General features: G+C 42.6%; 1 protein-coding gene across 10 annotated transcripts in view; it reads right to left on the bottom strand.

Moving 5' to 3' along the window:
• LOC113534106 (ankyrin-3-like) overlaps positions 1 to 18138 on the bottom strand; it is a 198734-nt gene that overhangs the window by 114671 nt on the left and 65925 nt on the right. For all 10 annotated transcript variants that reach the window (XM_053237301.1, XM_053237298.1, XM_053237296.1 and 7 more), the window contains 2 exons: positions 4654 to 4861; positions 2826 to 2922 (listed from right to left, as the gene is read on the bottom strand). In XM_053237301.1, the coding sequence (XP_053093276.1) occupies positions 2826 to 2922; positions 4654 to 4861 (305 nt within the window). The remainder of the gene's footprint in view (positions 1 to 2825; positions 2923 to 4653; positions 4862 to 18138) is intronic.

Below are 18138 nucleotides of genomic sequence, written 5' to 3' on the forward strand. Positions count from 1 at the left end.
ATTCTGTGTGTCTCATTGTGTAGCTTTTGTCTTTTGTGATCGTGTTGTATGTCATTTAACCCATGTTGAGTTCATGTTCTTGCCATGCATAATTGTTTGTTTTGTTTCTTGTTCATAGTCTTTGTTTCATTCTAATAGACACCAATTTGCAATTGCATCTGCCTCCGCTATCAATCCATGACAAATAACTGTGCAAAAAATAAAATATTCCCAACATTACTGAATGTTTATGCTTGTTGTCAAAACATTTTTCTGGCAATAACAGCTAGAAAATAAATCTTTCAGAATGTGTATGAACTGTTAGTCTTTTTTGTATTTTTTTTATTTATACACATGGTTTGGGCAAGACAATGTGTGTTATAAGAATTAAAATGGCATTTTAAGTATTTGGAAGATAAAAAAAATAGTATATGTTAAAGTATAGCATTTATTAGCACTCATATGGAAATAAAGCTACAGGATCTGGGTCACATATACCTTGGATAAGCAGGGATAAGCAGTGGTTTAAGGTTTAAGGGGTTTAAGCTGGGCCAGTGTTGGGCTGTGCCACATTTGGACCAGATGTGAAAATGAGTCATGGGTCTGTGCCTAATCTGGGCCAAATATAATAAGATTAAAGGTTAAGCTGGGCCAGCTCTAGCCTAAATTCACATCAGATGTACAGAAGGTATCTGTGCTGGTTTTAGCCTGTTGTACCATGCCAAATCTGTGCCGTGCCAAATCTACAGATCTTGGGAAAGTTTTGGGCCAGATCAAGGCCAGAGTAGTTTTGCTATCAGGGTAGTTACATAATGTAACTGTGGTTCTATGAACACTGGACGACCTCCAGGATTCCCCCTCTTTTGGAACTAACCCTGAACTTTCAGGAACTCAGTGAGAGAGTTCTATGGACAGATTGCTGTTGACAATGGTATTTTGTAGCAAAATACTACATCATATGGTCAGCACATGACTTTAAAGGTCATACACTATGGCCAAAAGTTTGTGGACACCTGACCATCACAACAATATGTGTATGCACCCTCCTCAAACTGTTGCCACAAAGTTGGAAGCACACAATATTTATGCTGTAGCGTTATAAGGGGCCTAGCCCCCTGTTCCAGAATGGCAAGGACCCTGTGCCCAAAGCAAGGTCCATAAAGACATGGTTTGCAAAGGTTGGTGTGTAACTTGAGTAACAGAGCTGCACAGAGCTCTGATATCAACCCCATTTAGGATGAATTGGAACACCAATTACATGCCTGGCCCTCTTATCCAACATCAGTGCTCATTCACTCATTCACAACATCTAACCAAGTCAAGAACATTCTCGAGGAGGTAGGCATATCATTGTCACAGTCTACAATCAAGAGACCCCTTCATGAATGTAAATACTGAGGGTTTACCTCAAGATCCACACCACTGGTAACATTCAAGAACAGAAAGGCCATGATGAGAAGAGAAGAGTATGGAGAAGGAAAGGAAGGGCTCATGATCCAAAGCATACCACATCATCTGTCAAACATGCCAGAGGCAGTGTTACGGCATAGGCATGTGTGGCTACCGACGGAACTGGGTCACTGGTATTCATTGATGATGTGACTGCTAGAGGTAGCAGGATGAATGCTGACATGCACAGAGCTATACTTTCCTCTCAGATTCATTCAAATGCTGCAAAACTGATAGGACGGTGCTTCACGGTACAGATGGATAATGACCCAAAACCTACCATGAAAGCAACCCAAGAGCTTCTTAAGGTAAAAAAGTGGAATGTTCTTAAATAGCCGAGTCAGTAACCTGACCTCAACCGAATTGAGCATGCCTTTCATTTACTGAAGACAAAATTGAAACAGAAAGACCAACAAACAAGCAGCAACTGAAGGTGGCTGCAGTAAAGACCTGGCAAAGCAACTCAAGGGAAATAACTCAGCATTTGTTGATGTTCGTGGGTTCCAGACTTCAGGCAGCCATTGAATGCAAAGGATTTGCATCCAAGTATTAAAAAATAATCCAAAATGTTAGTTTGTCAAATTACTTTTGAGCCTGTGAAAGTGGTGGAACTATATTAAAAAAATGGCTGTAGTTCCTAAACGGTTAATGCAATATTTTTGTTAAATGCCTTGAATTAAAGCTGAAAGCCTACACTTCAGTCACATCTTTATTGCTTCATTTCGAATCCACTGTGATGGTGTACAGAGGCAAAATTACAAAAACTGTATCACTTGAATTGTTGAATTAATAAAATGTCTTATTTTTGTTAATTTTGTGTGCTCACCTGTAAAGAAAATGTGCATTTGATTTGAAGGATAAGAAGCATTCACCTGCTATACTGCTCACTTTAAGTAAATGTTCATGTAAATGTTTATGTTCATAATTTTATCCATTAAAAAATTCTGTGAGACAAGCAATTTCTCCGATTATGATACTGTCTCCTCCAAAGTCCTTAAAAAAAAAACAAAACAAAACAAAAAAAACTTTTTTTGGGAACTTTAAAGGGGTGATAGTATATCTGTCAGTCAGTCGTGCTGGACTTAACACTGCTCTTCACTTGAGCAGATATCACACAAGAAAAAAGGGGCTTAGGTCCAAGGTCAGAATCATGCATAATTGAGACCTCTATTTTAGGCAGACTTTGGCACATGTGCGCAAATCCCGCACAGTTGTCTGAGTAGTGGTTAAGTCCATAGGTACGTCTGAGGTCTGAATCCAGATGTACAAATTTTTGGTATAAATAAACAAATATAAATTATCTTTAAAGTCTTCAATAAATTTGCACAAGATAGAAAATACTAGTGTTAAAAAAAAAAGCACCAATAATTGTGGAATTGAGTTTCTCTGTGTATTACCTGGCTGAAACATTTGTGGTAAATGAGACACAGTCAGTGACAAAGGAGAGTGGGGTAGTGCCAGTGATATCCTCCCACTGGGCTGGAGAAGTGCCACCTACATGCACACACAAAGTAATTTTATAACCAAAAACATACTCACAGGATATCATAAAACACAATCTCACACACATTCATGGAATCAAAATTTGTGACATTATTTTATGCATGTCTTGTCATATGCCTGGATATCCAAAAAAAATTTATTTTACAGTTTATCATGGTGGAAAAAAACATGATTATTCATACAGTATTCAGGCATGTAGTAGACTACTGCCAGGTACTACTCTACAGTAGCATTTAGCAGCAAACAGAAGTAGTCAGTGTAATTCTCTTTCACAACCAGTGACAAAGATGGCTGAAGTTTTTTTTTTAACATTTATTTTGTGTGTGTGTGTGTGTGTGTGTGTGTGTGCTCTCATTCCCCCACCAAAATCTGTCAATCATGTATGAGGCCTACTCCAAAAAACCCATGACAGTTCCAAACCTGCATAACAACATGGACCAGACTTGAGTCCACAAAATTTTTCATCCTACACTGGCTGCATATTTAGTGCTTTGCAAAATGTATTCACATTAACAAAATATATTTGTGAATTACAGTGTTACAGACTTGTCAAATGGATTTAATTGTCAGGTTAATATGTGAAGGTGCAAAATAATTTTATTGTGATACAAAATGTACTTAAAAATTTGCTTCCATAAATATTCATCTAACCAACCCCCCAACACACACACACACAGCGATGATACTGAACAGCGATTTTCAAGTCTTGTCAAAGATTCTTAGTCAGATTGAGGCCTGGGGTTTGGCCATTGTACCATATTCATGGTTTCAAGAATTCACAGTTTTGAACCACTCCATATGTATGTGTGGCAGTATGCTTAAAGTCATTGTCCTGTTGAAAGGTAAACCTCTGCCCCAGACGCAAGTCTCTTGCAGACTGGAACAGATTTTGTTCTAGGATTGCCCTGTATTTGGCTTCATTTTGTCCTCAACCATGATCAGTATACTAATCCCTGCTGTGGAAAGTATCCCTACAACATGATGCTTCCACCACCATGTTTCTCTGTGGGGATGGTGATGAGCAGTTTAGGCTTCAGTCAAACTTTGTTCTAAGGCAAAAAAGTTAAAGTTTAGTTTCAAGTGACCAGGGAATTTTTGTTCTAGATGTGCTATATTCTTTCAGTTTACCAGAACTTTGACCCAGTCTTGTTTTGATAGCTCCATGGCCTTCATGATATTATTTGCTTAGGTATGTTCTCTAACAAACTCTGGGACCTTCCAGAAACAGGTATATTTATAATGGTATAACATGACATGATAATTACACACAGGTGGACATGTGGCTTCTGATGGGAACTGTCTGCACCAGAACCAGTTCAGGGGTTTCAAATCAGTGGCTATGAATACTTATGCAATTACAATTTTTACATTTTTTATTTGCAACTATTTGCAAACTATATTGATTTTACCCCACTTCAATATTATGGGCTATTTTGTGTAGATTCATAACATATAATCTCAATTAAGACCATTTCAGACCTAGGCTATATCACTGCAAAATGTGGAAAAGTTCAAGGGGTTTGAATGTGTATGCAATGCACTGTAGCTATTTTGTGAAGTTGTAGCATATCTCAAACACTACTGCCTGTTGTAGTAATCAGTCAAGCCCGTCAACACTATCCCTTCCTGTTTCAAAAGTTTTATACAGAATCTCAATCATATTTTAAAATATACTCATTTAATTAACTCTCAGTACCAAGTGCCTCTTCTCTCTCTAGGTACCTGTGATGCTGCAGAGCAGTCTCAAGCAGGGAACAGGCTCTCCTTTACGCCCTTTAGCTGTGACCTCTTTAGTGCTTGGTGGGACAGGAATTGTCATGATAATGGGCTTATGAAACTTCCTCCTCCTGGGTTCTACAGTTACAATGGGGCTGAATGAAGCTCGGTTATCAATCACACTGCACACAATTTCCTCTGGCACTGGCTGAGCCTGTGGAGCAAAAGAGAAAGATGAGTATGTTTGCTAACCTAATAGAATTTAAGTATTCATTTGTGTGGGCACATTCCTGTATGATTCAGGGCAACAATATACTGATATATGGTGTAACAGATTAGAAGAAGTGTTTGACTTGAACCCTTATGTTACACTAATCAGTCATAACATTAAAACCATAACATTAAAACCACTCATAGATGAAGTGAATAACATTGATTATCTTGTTACAATGGCACCTCTCAAGGTGTGGGATATATTAGGCAGCAAGTGAACAGTCAGGTCTTGATGTTGATATGTTGGAAGCAGGAAAAATGGGCAAGCGTAAGGATCTGACCGACTTTGACAAAGGCCAAACTTTGATGACTCAAAGCATCTCCAAAATGGCAGGTCTTATGAGGTGTTCCTGGTATGTCATGGTAGTACTGTCACGGTAGCGCCAATACGGCAACAGACTACATCACGCACAAGCTATTTCACGTCACATGCACCATGTAACATCACCACGAGCACCTATATCACACTGTTGTCTAATTAGTAAGAGTATTTAAGTCACACATTGTATAGCACTCCCTGTCGATCTTTAGTCGTTGTCACCCTTATTTTTACCATGTTCATGTTATTGTCTTGCCTTGTTCATGGTTCATAGTCTTTGTGTTGCTTTTGTTTCACCGTAAATAAATGCGTATCTCCACTCGCATCCGCCTCCGTCTCAAATCCATGACAGAAAGATTGACCTAACCATGGATGCAGCAGGATTCTTGGAATCACAGCATGCTCTCCTAGAGAAGTACCACCTGATGTGGGAGCAATGTCATAGCAAGTAATGAAGATCAAAGATCACTCCAGAGAGCAGGGATGTTGAGGCCAATAGACTTTATTCTTTCAAGAATTAAGCATTAAGCTGAGGAGTTCTCTGCAGAGAAAAGCTACCGAACTCTTCAGAAGGGCATTTTTCATTTACATGAAAAAAAACTTCCACATCCTGTTTTTCACAAGACCCAACATCCCCATATATGCTTATGTTATTGTTTAAGGAAGCCTTACTCACTTAAATTTACAGCTTGTTTCTGGTCTCCCCACTTAGCAGGATACCAATGCCTATGTAAGGTCATAGAGTTCACTTTCAGGCCTAGGATACCGATGCCTATGTAAGGTTATATAGATCACTTTCAGGCCTCCGTGTCACTTTGTGCACTATACTGGTTCCATACATCTACAACCTTGAGGATTAAATATTGTCAAATCTGAGTACACATTTTGTGGTTAATATTTTATGGTTACAATATTTCTATATATTTCCCCCCTCTGAGACTTATTAAGTCTCACTTTCATTACCTTCTTCAAGAGAGCAATCACACAATCCAGTACTTTCAATTACCCCTATCCAGTGACCTAGGTAGATCACCCAACCTTTTTATCAATGATTAAATTCTAGAATTGCTTTCTTGTGGAGAATCGGGACCAAACATGGCCACCAGAGTTCTAAATGTAGGTAGAACACAGCAAAACAACAACCCACCAGGCCCACTGAGCCTGGCCCACTATATCCCACCATCCTTGGCCCACTGAGGTCATTTGTCTGTCTTGTTGCTTGGCTGAGAACGTTCCTCTATCCCTCTGCCCTACAGAGGATGCCATTATGGCTCACAGCTTTGCCACTACACCACCCGGCTGCCACCCTCCTTGCACCGCTTCGTACATCACTCTGCTCCACAGAGGACATCACCCTGTGTCTGTGCTCTGCTGAGGTGGTTGTATGTCACTCCTCCCTCTTGCTCCATGAAGGATGTCACCCCCTTCTTGCTCCACAGAGGACATTGCTCCCCCTTGCCTCATGGAGAACGTTGCTCCCCCCAGGCTCCACGGAGAACCTTGCTCCCCCCTCTGACTCTGCAGTGGATGTTGCTCCCCCCTCTGGCTTTGCCTTGGGCTCCAATCACAGCCTCTTCTTGGATGTCGTGCCACCCCTTAGCTATGCAGAGGAGAAGCACTCCACCTCACTGCTCAGTGGAGGATGTCATGTCTCTGGCTGGATCAGCTAAGGATAGCATGCTGTTTGAACTGTGTCTCAAACCAGGGAGAGATCCAGCTGCTTGCAATCCTCTCCTACTTTCTGTCTTTCTTCTTCGACCCCTGCTATTATGGCCATCGGACAGCCACCCATTCTTCAAGCCTCATCCAACCTCATTCTTTCCAGAGAAGAGCCCATGCAATTGTTTTGGGCCCGGCTTACCCCAGCAGAACATCACAGGAGAAAGCAGGTGAGTGTATTTACTGTAGTCAGCTTCTTGCCACTTGCCTGCTTCGGCCAAAAGAGGGGGCTCATCAGTAGATGAGGGGTTACTGGTGAGCCAAACTACCTCCTCTTCAGTGCCTCTTCTCTACATGCAAATTCAAGCCACCCTGTGTTCCCTTCACAAATTCACAAATTCAGCAGTCCCTTGCTCTGGTCAACTCTGGCGCTGATGATAGTTTCCTAGATGTCAAGCTAGGTTCCCTGGCCTGTATTCCTGTTGAACTTTTGGAACCACACATCACTGTGAATGCTCTGGATATAAAATTTCTGGCTTGTATTACTCACCGCACCGCTCCAATACTCCTGGGTCTCTTTGCTAATCATCATGCATACATCCAGCTAAACCTAATCTCCTTTCCTTTTTCTCCCTTGGTGCTGGGACATTCCTGGTTGCCATGATCTGGGTGAGGTCTTCGGCAAAGAATGGACCCTCTGTTTCCTGGAGACCCCCTGCCATACTGTAGGTTGTACAATCTGTCCCATCCTAAGAGAGAGGCCATGCAGAAATACATTAATGACTCCTTCTCTGCTGGAATAATCTGGCCATCTTCTTCCCCCTTGGTGCTGGCTTCTTCTTCGTGGCAAGACAGACCACACCCTTCATCCCTCCATTTATTTCTATGGCTTAAACAACATAACCATTAAGAATAAATACTCTGTATCTCTCAGCCTTCAAACCTCTTTAGAGGGCTACAATCTTCAACAAGTTGGACCTGAGAAATGCTTACCACTTGGTCAGAATTAGAGAGGAAGATGAGTGGAAAACAGTCTTTAACACACCTCTTGGCCACTTTTACTTGGTCACACCTCTTGGCCACGATTAATTGGTCATGCCCTTTGGCCCCAAAAAAGCCCCAGCTGTAGTCCATGCTCTCGTAAATGACGTCCTCAGAGACCTTCTCAAGCTGTTTGTCTGAACACACCATCTACATCCATCATGTTCGTCGAAGACTGCTTGAGAACTGACTGTTCATAAAAGCAAAGAAGTGCAAGTTTCGTGTCAACTCTGTCAGCTTCCTGGGCTACATAATTGAGAGCAGGCAGGTGAAGACCAACCCTGAAAAGATCTGGGCAGTGGCCCAAACCAACCAGCCTTAAACAGTTACAACATTTTCTGGGCTTTGCTAATTCCTATCACCATTTCATCAGGGATTACATTAGTGTGGCAGCACATCTCACCAGAATCACATCTTCCTCCACTCCTTTTGTTTGGACCCCAAAGCAGATAATGCTTTCACCAAGCTCACTTCACCTCAGCCCCTATGTTGATCCAGCCAGATCCCTCTTGTCAGTTCATTGTCGAAGTGGATGCTTCAGACTCAGGTGTTGGAGCTGTTCTGTCCCAACATTTAGCTCTGGACCAAAGACTCCATCCTTGTGCCTTGTGCAACTATGACATGGGGAACTGTGAGTTGTTAGCTGTCAAGTTAGCTCTGGAAGAATGGGGGACACTGACTCAAGGGGGCTGAACAACCATTCATAATAATCTCTCCCTCTCTCTCTAATAATCTCTGATTCTCTCTCCCTGTCTCTCCCCCTCTCTCCCACTCCTGAGATAGTAGTCTCCGGATCTGCCTGATCCATCCTGATGCCCTACTTCTGGTTGGAGTTCTCATCAATTGGAAATCACTTGCTGCTGCTGACGATGGCCCCACATGGACAGCCCAAAGATCATTGAGATTACTGAGGATGGTACCACTTAAAAACCATGAAGATGGCTTTGGACCACAATTCATGTCAACAGTTATGCTATGATGGCTTAGGACTACAATTGCTGTCATAGCTTTAGGACTGCAATTATCACGAACGGTTTTGCACTCAAGTCTCCATCAGTGAACAGAGACTTTGTCTCTGCCTGCTTGGTATGTGCCCATGGGAAAGCCTCTCACCATCCACCTGCTGGTCTGCTTCATCCCCTGCCTGTTCCCAGTTGCCCCTGGTCACACATTGCACTCGACTTTGTTACCAGACTGCCCCCCAAGATAACACCACAATCCTCACTATTGCGCTTCTCCAAGGCAGTGCATTTTGTGGCTCTCCCCAAACTTCTCTCAGCCCATGAGACTGCTGAACAACTCACAACTACGCTCACAACTCCCTGTCCAGTGCAGCTACCGGCATGTCCCCTTTTGAGTGTTCTCTGGGTTATCTGCCTCCACTGTTTCCTGTCCAGGAGAACAAAATCATTGTTCCCTCTGTCCAAGCTCACAACCGTTGCTGCTGCAAGATTTGGAGGGATGCTCGCTCTGCCCTGCTCTGTTCAGCTGACTGCAACCACTGCCTTGTTGACCGCCACTGGACCCCAACACATAATTACCAACCTGGTCCGAATGTTTGGCTTTCTTCTAAAGATATTCCATTAAAGATTGATTCAAAGAAACTCCCCTCACTACCTGGGTCCTGCTGTAATTGAGAACATCATCAACCCCTATGTCCATGAAAACCCCTAGATCCATGAAAACTCACTCAGGCGGCTGCTAGATGTGCCCCGGATGGGGCCTGCAATTGACTACTTGACTGGGAAGGATACGGACCGGAGGACAGGACTCGAGCACCACCTCATCAGCATGAAGCACTTAAAAACTCCAGTTCTCCAGTCACTCATCAACAGATCATTCAGTCTACCTGTGTGGTATTGACACTAAGGCCTGCTTGTGTTTTTGCTTTGCCTTTTGCTTCCTCGAGCTTTGCCTTTCGTATAATCTTGTATCTCCTGTGCTTCAGCTTCACTTCTTGCCCTGCCTAGCTGCACTCAGCTATGCCCAGCCTTGCTTTGCTGCCTCTGTGGCTCACAGCCTGAGTGTCTGACTCCCATGCTGCTGATTTGAGTTTGAGCCCCAGTCTTGACAGTAACACTGAGCTGTGCTTGCACTCTACAACTCTCAGCCATGCTTCACCTCCCCCCTGGCTCACGGACAGAGTGTCTGACTCTCATGCTACTGACTGTAGTTCTAGTCTTGGCCTTTACAGAAACACTACGCCATGCTTCCTCATCAGTCCCCCACACTCTCTACCTTCATTTATCTTTCAATAAAACCCATTTAACTTTTGGGTCCACAACAGTCACTGCTCATAAGACCTGTATCATTTTCTTGTCTAATTAACACGAGTATTTAAGTCACACATTGTATAGCACTCCTTGTGGAACTTTAGTCCTTGTCACTCTTATTTGTACCATGTTCATGTTATTGTCTTGCCTCGTTCATGTTTCATAGTCTTTGTGTTGCTTTTGTTTCACTGTAAATAAACATATAGATGCACTTGCATCTGCCTCCCTCTCAAATCCATGACAAGTACCAGTAATGGTGAAGAACTACACCTCCCTACAGCCTCAGCAAATCACATGACCCTGTCACATGCCTCCCTATGCACTCCCTGTTTTATTTTATTTTCCCTTAATTAGTGCCCCTATATACGTTTTGTGGTCTATCTCCTTAGTTGCTAGGCATCTGCTGTTTTGTTAGCCTGTTGTCTGTATGTTATGTTCTGGTTCTGCTCACAGTTCAAGTTTTGCTAGTTTTATGATTCTTGTCTTGACTTGACGGAGGCCGTCACTCTCACTACTTGCCTCTATTTTTTTGCCTCTATTGAACTTTAACATTATAGTATGTGTTACAGTGCTGGAACAGAATTGGATTTTATTGGGATTATGCATCATGAATCTACACAAAATAACCGTGTGATACCCTGGTGGGTGTAAGGGAATTCGGGGTACAGATAGCAGGCCTGACAAACAGCAGTACTGTATTAATTTGCGCTTTTTCTCCATGCTTTCAGCACAGTGTTTTCACCAAACATTCATTCATTAAATTAAACACTCCTTCCCCAAAACTCCTCCCTCCATCGACAACAGTGTTGACCATGCCCCCACTGGCAAAAATTTGGTGTCTACCTTTGTAGAATTAAAGTGTCACGTGATCTCAATATAAATACACTTGTTCCTGGAAGACCCCAGAATTTAATGAAATTACTTAATCAAACAGAATCATGAAGGTGTACCTAGTCTGCAACAAAGTTTAGGTAGGTGGTACGTGTCAAAGTAACATCCACATGAATGACAGAACCCAGGTTTTCCCAGCAGAACATTACCCAGAGCATTACACTGCCTCCACCGGCTTGCCTTCTTCCCATAGTGCATCCTGGTGCCATTTCTTCCCCAGGAAAGCTACACACATGCACCCGGCCATCCACATGATGTAAAAGAAAATGCAATTCATCAGACCAGGAAACCTTCTTCCATTGCTCCATGGTCTGGTTCTGATGCTCATGTGCCCATTGTAGGTGCTTTTGGCAGTGGACCGGGTCAGCATGGGCACTCTGATCGGTCTGCAGCTACACAGCCCCATACACAGCAAGCTGTGATGCACTTTCTGTTCTGACACCTTTCTATCATAGCCAGCATTAACTTTTTCAGCATTTTAGTAGCTCTTCTGTGGGATCAGACCAGATGGGCTAGCCTTCGCTCCTCACGTGCATCAGTGACCCATGACCCTGTCAGCAGTTCACCAGTTGTCCTTCTATGGACCACTTTTGGTAGGTACTGCGTACTGCGTACTGCATACCAGGAACACCCATAAGACCTGCAGTTTTGGAGATGCACTGAGCCATCAAAATTTGGCCTTGTCAAAGTTTCTCAGATCCTTACACTTGCACGTTTCTTGCTTCCAACACATCAACTTTGAGAACTGACTATTCACTAGCTTCTTAATGCATCACACCCCTTGACAGGTGCCATTGTAATAAGATAATCAATGTTGTTCACATCACTTGTCAGTGGTTTTAATGTTATGGCTGATCGTTGTAGACCCTGCCTGTAACAATAAGGGTCAAACTTTTAACCTGTTAATTCTAATAAATAACTAAATAACTAGCTATTCTATTCAAATATTATCTATCTAAGCCAACAACTTGCTTCATGCCCAACAGACATGGCTCAGGAAAATCCCTACCATCAACCAAGCTTCAAAGTGATGACAAGGCTATGTAAGTCTGCCATGTCTAGCTATCAAATCAAATAATTCAGTATAATTTGGAGTCAGATATTTACATACAGTTAAGTCCGGCAGTATTTGGACAATGACAGAGTTTTTGTGATTTGCCTTTATACACCAGCACAACAGATTTGAAATAAAACAATCAAGATGTGATCGAAATGTAGACTTTCAGCTTTACTTCAAGAGGTTTAAGCAAAGTACTTCCATTTTCAGGGGCTCAAAGGTATTTGGACAGTTGACTGACAAGAAGTTAATTGACCAGGTGCAGTCCATTCCCTCATTACTACAAGACAAATGAAGCAGATAAAAGGTCTGGAGTTGATATCAGGTATTGAGTTGGCATTTGGCAGCTGTTCGACTGGAGCTACAAATATGAAGTCCAAGGAGATCTCAATGCAAGTGAAGGAGGCCTTCATTAGGATGAAAAAACAAAAGAGACCTATCAGAGAGATTCTTTAAGAGTTCTTAAAGATAATTCTTTAAGAAAAAACTTTAAGAGTGGCCAAATCAACAATTTGGTACATTCTTAAAAAGTAGGAATGCACTGGTGAGCTCAGCAGCACCAAAAGGCCTGGAAGACCACAGAAGACAACTAAAGTGGATGATTGCAGAAGCCTTTCCTTGGTGAAGAAAAATCCCTTCACAGCATCAACAGAAGTCAAGAATACTCTAGAGAAGGTAGGCATATCATTGTCAAAATCTACAATCAAGAGACACCTTCATTATTGTAAATACAGAGGGTTTACAACAAGGTGCAAACCACTGGTAACATTCAAGAACAGGAAAGCCAGATTAGTTTTTGCCAGAAAACATCTAAAAAAGACTCCCTTGTTCTGGAATAAGATTCTTTGGACTGATGAAACCAAGATTAACTTGTACCACAATGATGGGAAGAGAAAAGTATGGCGAAAGAAAGGAACAGCTCATGATCCAAAATATACCACATCATGTGTCAAACATGGTGGAGGCAGTGTTATGGCATGGGTGTGTATGGCTGCCAATGGAATGGGCTCACTGGTGTTTCTTGATGATGTGACTGCTGACAGAAGTAGCAAGATGAATTCTGAGGTGTATAGGGCTATACTCTCTGCTCACATTCAGCCAAATGCTACAAAACTGATAGGACGCTGCTTCACAGTGCAGGTGGATAATGACCCTAAACATACTGCAAAGGCAATTCAAGACTTTTTGAAGGCAAAAAAATGGAATATTCTTCACTGGCCAAGTCAGTCGCCTGATCTCAACCCAATAGAGCATGCTTTTCACCTATTGAAGACAAGACTGAAGGCAGAAAGGCCCACAAACAAGCAGCAACTGAAGGTGGCTGCAGTCAAGGCCTGGCATCTCCAGGTAGGAAACTCAGTGGAAACTTGGTGATGTACTTGTGCTCCAGACTTCAGGCAGTCTTTGACTGCAAAGAATTTTCATCCAAGTATTGGTTATATGTACAATTATGTCACTTTGTCCAAGTACTTGTGCTCCAGACTTCAGGCAGTCTTTGACTGCAAAGAACTTTCATCCAAGTATTGGTTATATTTACAATTATGTCACTTTGTCCAAATTGTCATATATGAGTTCAATCCCCAGCACTACCAAGCTGCCACTGCTGGGCCCTTGAGCAAGGCCCTTAACCCTCAACTGCTCAGTTGTATAAAAAAATGAGATAAATGTAAGTTGCTCTGGATAAGGGCGTCTGCCAAAATGCCATAAATGTAAATAGTATAATACAATTACCTGAGCTTTTCTGTACGTTATCATGCAATGACCTACGTTTTTACGTAAATACCTATGTGAACTTGCTATATATTGGGTAGACTTTCATGCACTTAGGCAGACAGGAAGGGATATGAGTTGCGTGAAAAGGCTGAATCATGTTATTTTGAAAGCTATTTTATCTTGTAAAAATGTCAAATAACAGTAAGAAAAAGCCTATTGCTAATGAGGCACAGCCCACAAGTAGGCCAAAAGCCACTGAGGCACCAGAGATACCACTAAAAGACATTGCCACTAAATTCATAGACAGGTATGAAAAGTCTAAATGTAAACTGTGTCAGTGTGCTGTAGAATTTAAGACATATGACACATTTGACATTAAAAGAAAGATGGTGGTATTTGGAGTAAATCTGATTTGTAGAAAGTATGGGGAATGAGCACTAGTTTAAAGGGCACTAAGGCCTGTGAGTGATTCTGAGCAAGACTCAACTTAGATTGCAGAAATACAAAGTGGACTGTCTCAAACATTAGAAAGAGGAGCTGAATCCATGGTGAAATCCCTCAAAGAACAACTGAAGGAAAAGAGAGCAAAAGTGGCCCAACTGGAACAGAAACACGAAAGAGTTACAGATATTAATATACGACCAGTCCTGACCAGACACTCACTGAAGAAAGGAGAGGAGAAAACATCCACCACATAAACGCCTCTAGACCCAGAATCAAAATTCTTCTATTGTTGGCAGCCCTGCCACCAGGTGCTGTCAGTGTTTGAAAGGAGTTAAGAGGCTTAAAGAAGTCTATGATATGGATATGAGAGGCAAGTGCCTCCAGCTGTGGCAAAACCTGAAGAGCAGAAGGAACTGGCCAACCTAGAAGCTTCATACTGCAAACACAAGGATATTTGGGAAATATAAGGGAAATATAAGGTTAACTTTTACAAGATACTAATCCACTGGTATGAGGTGGGGGTGAAAAGTAATGTGGCCTGGAAAAAAATAACAGCCTGTTCACAGAAATTGATGAAAATTACACACAGGGACTGAAAAAGTGTTTTATGGACCCATAAGTAAATCTGTTCGCCAAAGTAAAAAGGAGCTGCTCAAACTCAGAATGAGCACAATGAATTTTCATCAAGTCTGCCTGTCTGTACAGGAAGCAGAAATACAGAGTCATGCAAGTCTCCACTTCCCAGTAATGAGGTGAAGATGAAGGAAAACAGTCGTAGAAAAGAGAAAAGATACAGAGGAAAGCTAGAACCTGACATTACTGCAAAAACCCTGGACACTGGGCCAGAGAATGCAGAAATAAGAAAGCAGACAATGACAGTCAATCATGGCTGGTTTCACAGTTAGTTGTCATCAATATGGGATGGATCTGGATTCGTCTTCACAAGGGATACACAACTTATCAACTCTGTACCATCAAGTATTGAGAAAACATTTGATGAAGCTAACAACATGTCTCAGCTGTAATTTCAATCGACAATGGGTTGCTGAATCTATCACCTATTCTAAGTGACACATTTAATTGAACAGAAGAAGCATAGCCCTACAAACAGCTCCAGCCCTGGGAATCCTAGACCAAAGAAAACATTTCACTCTTTTTGTGCATGAGAGAAAATAATTCATGAAAATTGTGCTCTGTCAATAATGGTGAGATCAACACAAGCCACAAATTATTCAGTATGACTGGATCCTGTAGCCATAGGATGGGGACCAAGTCAAAGAGCCGTCCAAGCCACATTCATTTTGGTTCAGCAAATACTCCTTATATGGACCAAGAAGTTCAGATCAAATGTCTACATGTGGATGAAACTCTCCTTTCAATGGGACAAGCTCATCCCCTTACAGCAGCAAGATATGCTAAATGGATAGCATTTTTGGAAACATCTACTTTGATCAGTGAGGAAAGCACCTGCAAGCATTATTGCCACTAAAATCTCTGACCTGAAACCTACAGACAATGCTGAGCATGATTACTCTGAATTAGTGCAATGAATTAGCCAGGGGGGGTCACAGTCCAGTGACTTCTGTGCCGGTCCCAAACCCGGATAAATAGAGAGGGTTGCATCAGGAAGGGCATCCGGCATAAAACATTGCCAAGTTTAAACATGGGAATCATCAGTACTCTGAATTCCATACCGGATCAGTCGAGGCCCGGGTTAACAACGACCACCATCGGTGCCGGTGACCTAAAGGGCGCTGGTGGAAATTGGGCTACTGTTGGTTGAAGAAGTAGAGGAGGGAGGAGAGTGCATAGACAGAGAGAGAAGAGGAAAGGTAAGAGTGTAGGACTGAGAATAGGAACTCTGAATGTTGGTACTATGACAGGGAAAGGTAGAGAGTTGGCTGATATGATGGCGAGAAGGAAGGTGGATATACTGTGTGTACAGGAGACCTGGTGGAAGGGTAGCAAGGCTCGTAGTATAGGAGCAGGATTCAAGCTGTTTTATTATGGTGTGGATAGTAAGAGAAATGGGGTAGGGGTGGTCTTGAAGGAGGAGTTTGGGAGGAATGTTCGGGAGGTGAAGAGAGTGTCAGACAGGGTGATGAGTCTGAAGTTAGAGATTGAAGGGGTGATGCTGAATGTTGTTAGTGGTTATGCCCCACAGGTAGGTTGTGAGTCAGAGGAGAAAGAGAGATTCTGGAGTGAATTAGATGAGGTGATGGAGAGTATTCCCACGGGTGAGAGAGTGGTGATAGGAGCAGATTTTAATGGACATGTTGGTGAGGGGAACACAGGTGATGAGGAGGTGATGGGCAAGTTTGGAGTTAAGGAAAGGAACCTTGAAGGACAGATGGTAGTGGACTTTGCTAAGAGGATGGACATGGCTGTGGTTAACACTTATTTTTAGAAAAGGGAGGAGCATAGAGTGACTTACAAGAGTGGAGGTAGGAGCACACAGGTAGACTACATCCTATGTAGAAGAGGCAATCTGAAAGAGATTAGTGACTGTAAAAGTGGTAGTGGGAGAGAGTGTGGCCAGACAGCATAGGATGATGGTGTGTAGGATGACTTTGATGGTCTGTAAGAAGAAAAGGTCAAAGATATAGATAGAGAAGAAAACCAAGTGGTGGAAGCTGGAAAAGGAGGAATGTTGTGAGGACTTTAGACAGAAGTTAAGGCAGGCTCTGGGTGGTAGTGCTGCCAGATGACTGGGAAACTACAGCAGAAGTGATCAGGGTGACAGGAAGAAAGGTGCTGGGTGTGTCATCTGGAAGGAGGAAAGAAGATACAAGAGACTTGGTGGTGGAATGAGCGAGTTCAGGATAGTATCCAGAGGAAGACGTTAGCCAAAAAGAAGTGGGACATGGACAGGACTGAAGAGAATAGACAGGAATACAAGGAGCTACACCGCAGAGTGAAGAGGGAGGTGTCTAAGGCCAAGCAGGAGGCATATAACGAGTTGTAAACTAGGTTAGACACTAGAGGACAGAAGGACTTATACAGGTTAGCTAGGCAGAGGGATCGAGATGGGAAGGATGTGCAGCAAGTTAGAGTTATTAAGGATAGAGATGGAAGGGTGCTCACAAGTGAGGAGAGTGTACAGAGGAGATGGAAGGAGTACTTTGAAGAGCTGATGAAGGAGGAAAATGAGAGGGAAAAAAGAGTAGGAGGGGTGAACTCTGTGGAACAGAAAGTAGATAAGATTAGAAAGGATGAAGTCAGGAAGGCTTTGAAGAGAATGAAAAGTCATAAGGGAGTTGGTCCTGACGACATCCCGGTGGAGGTCTGGAAGTGTCCAGGAGAGGCAGCAGTGGAATTTTTAACTAGTTTGTTTAACAGGGTTTTAGAGAGTGAGAAGATGCCTGAGGAATGGAGAGGTAGTGTATTAGTGCGGATCTTTAAGAATAAGGGTGACTTGCAGAGTTGCGGCAACTATAGGGGGATAAAGTTGATGAGCCATACAATGAAGCTATGGGAAAGAGTAGTGGAAGCTAGGTTAAGGACGGTAGTGGAAATTTGTGAGCAGCAGTATGGCTTCATGCCCTGCAAGAGCACAACAGATGCACTTTTTGCTATGAGAATTTTGATGGAGAAGTATAGGGATGGTCAGAGGGAGTTGCACTGTGTGTTTGTAGACTTGGAGAAGGCGTATGACAGGGTGCCAAGAGAAGAGCTATGGTACTGTATGAGGAAGTCAGGAGTAGCAGAGAAGTATGTCAGAGTGGTGCAGGACATGTATGAGGGCAGCAGGACAGTGGTAAGGTGTGCTGTAGGTCAGACAGAGGAGTTCAAAGTGGAGGTGGGACTGCATCAGGGATCGG

The sequence above is a fragment of the Pangasianodon hypophthalmus genome, chromosome 10 (genome assembly GCF_027358585.1).
Source record: "Pangasianodon hypophthalmus isolate fPanHyp1 chromosome 10, fPanHyp1.pri, whole genome shotgun sequence".
NCBI lineage: Eukaryota > Metazoa > Chordata > Actinopteri > Siluriformes > Pangasiidae > Pangasianodon > Pangasianodon hypophthalmus.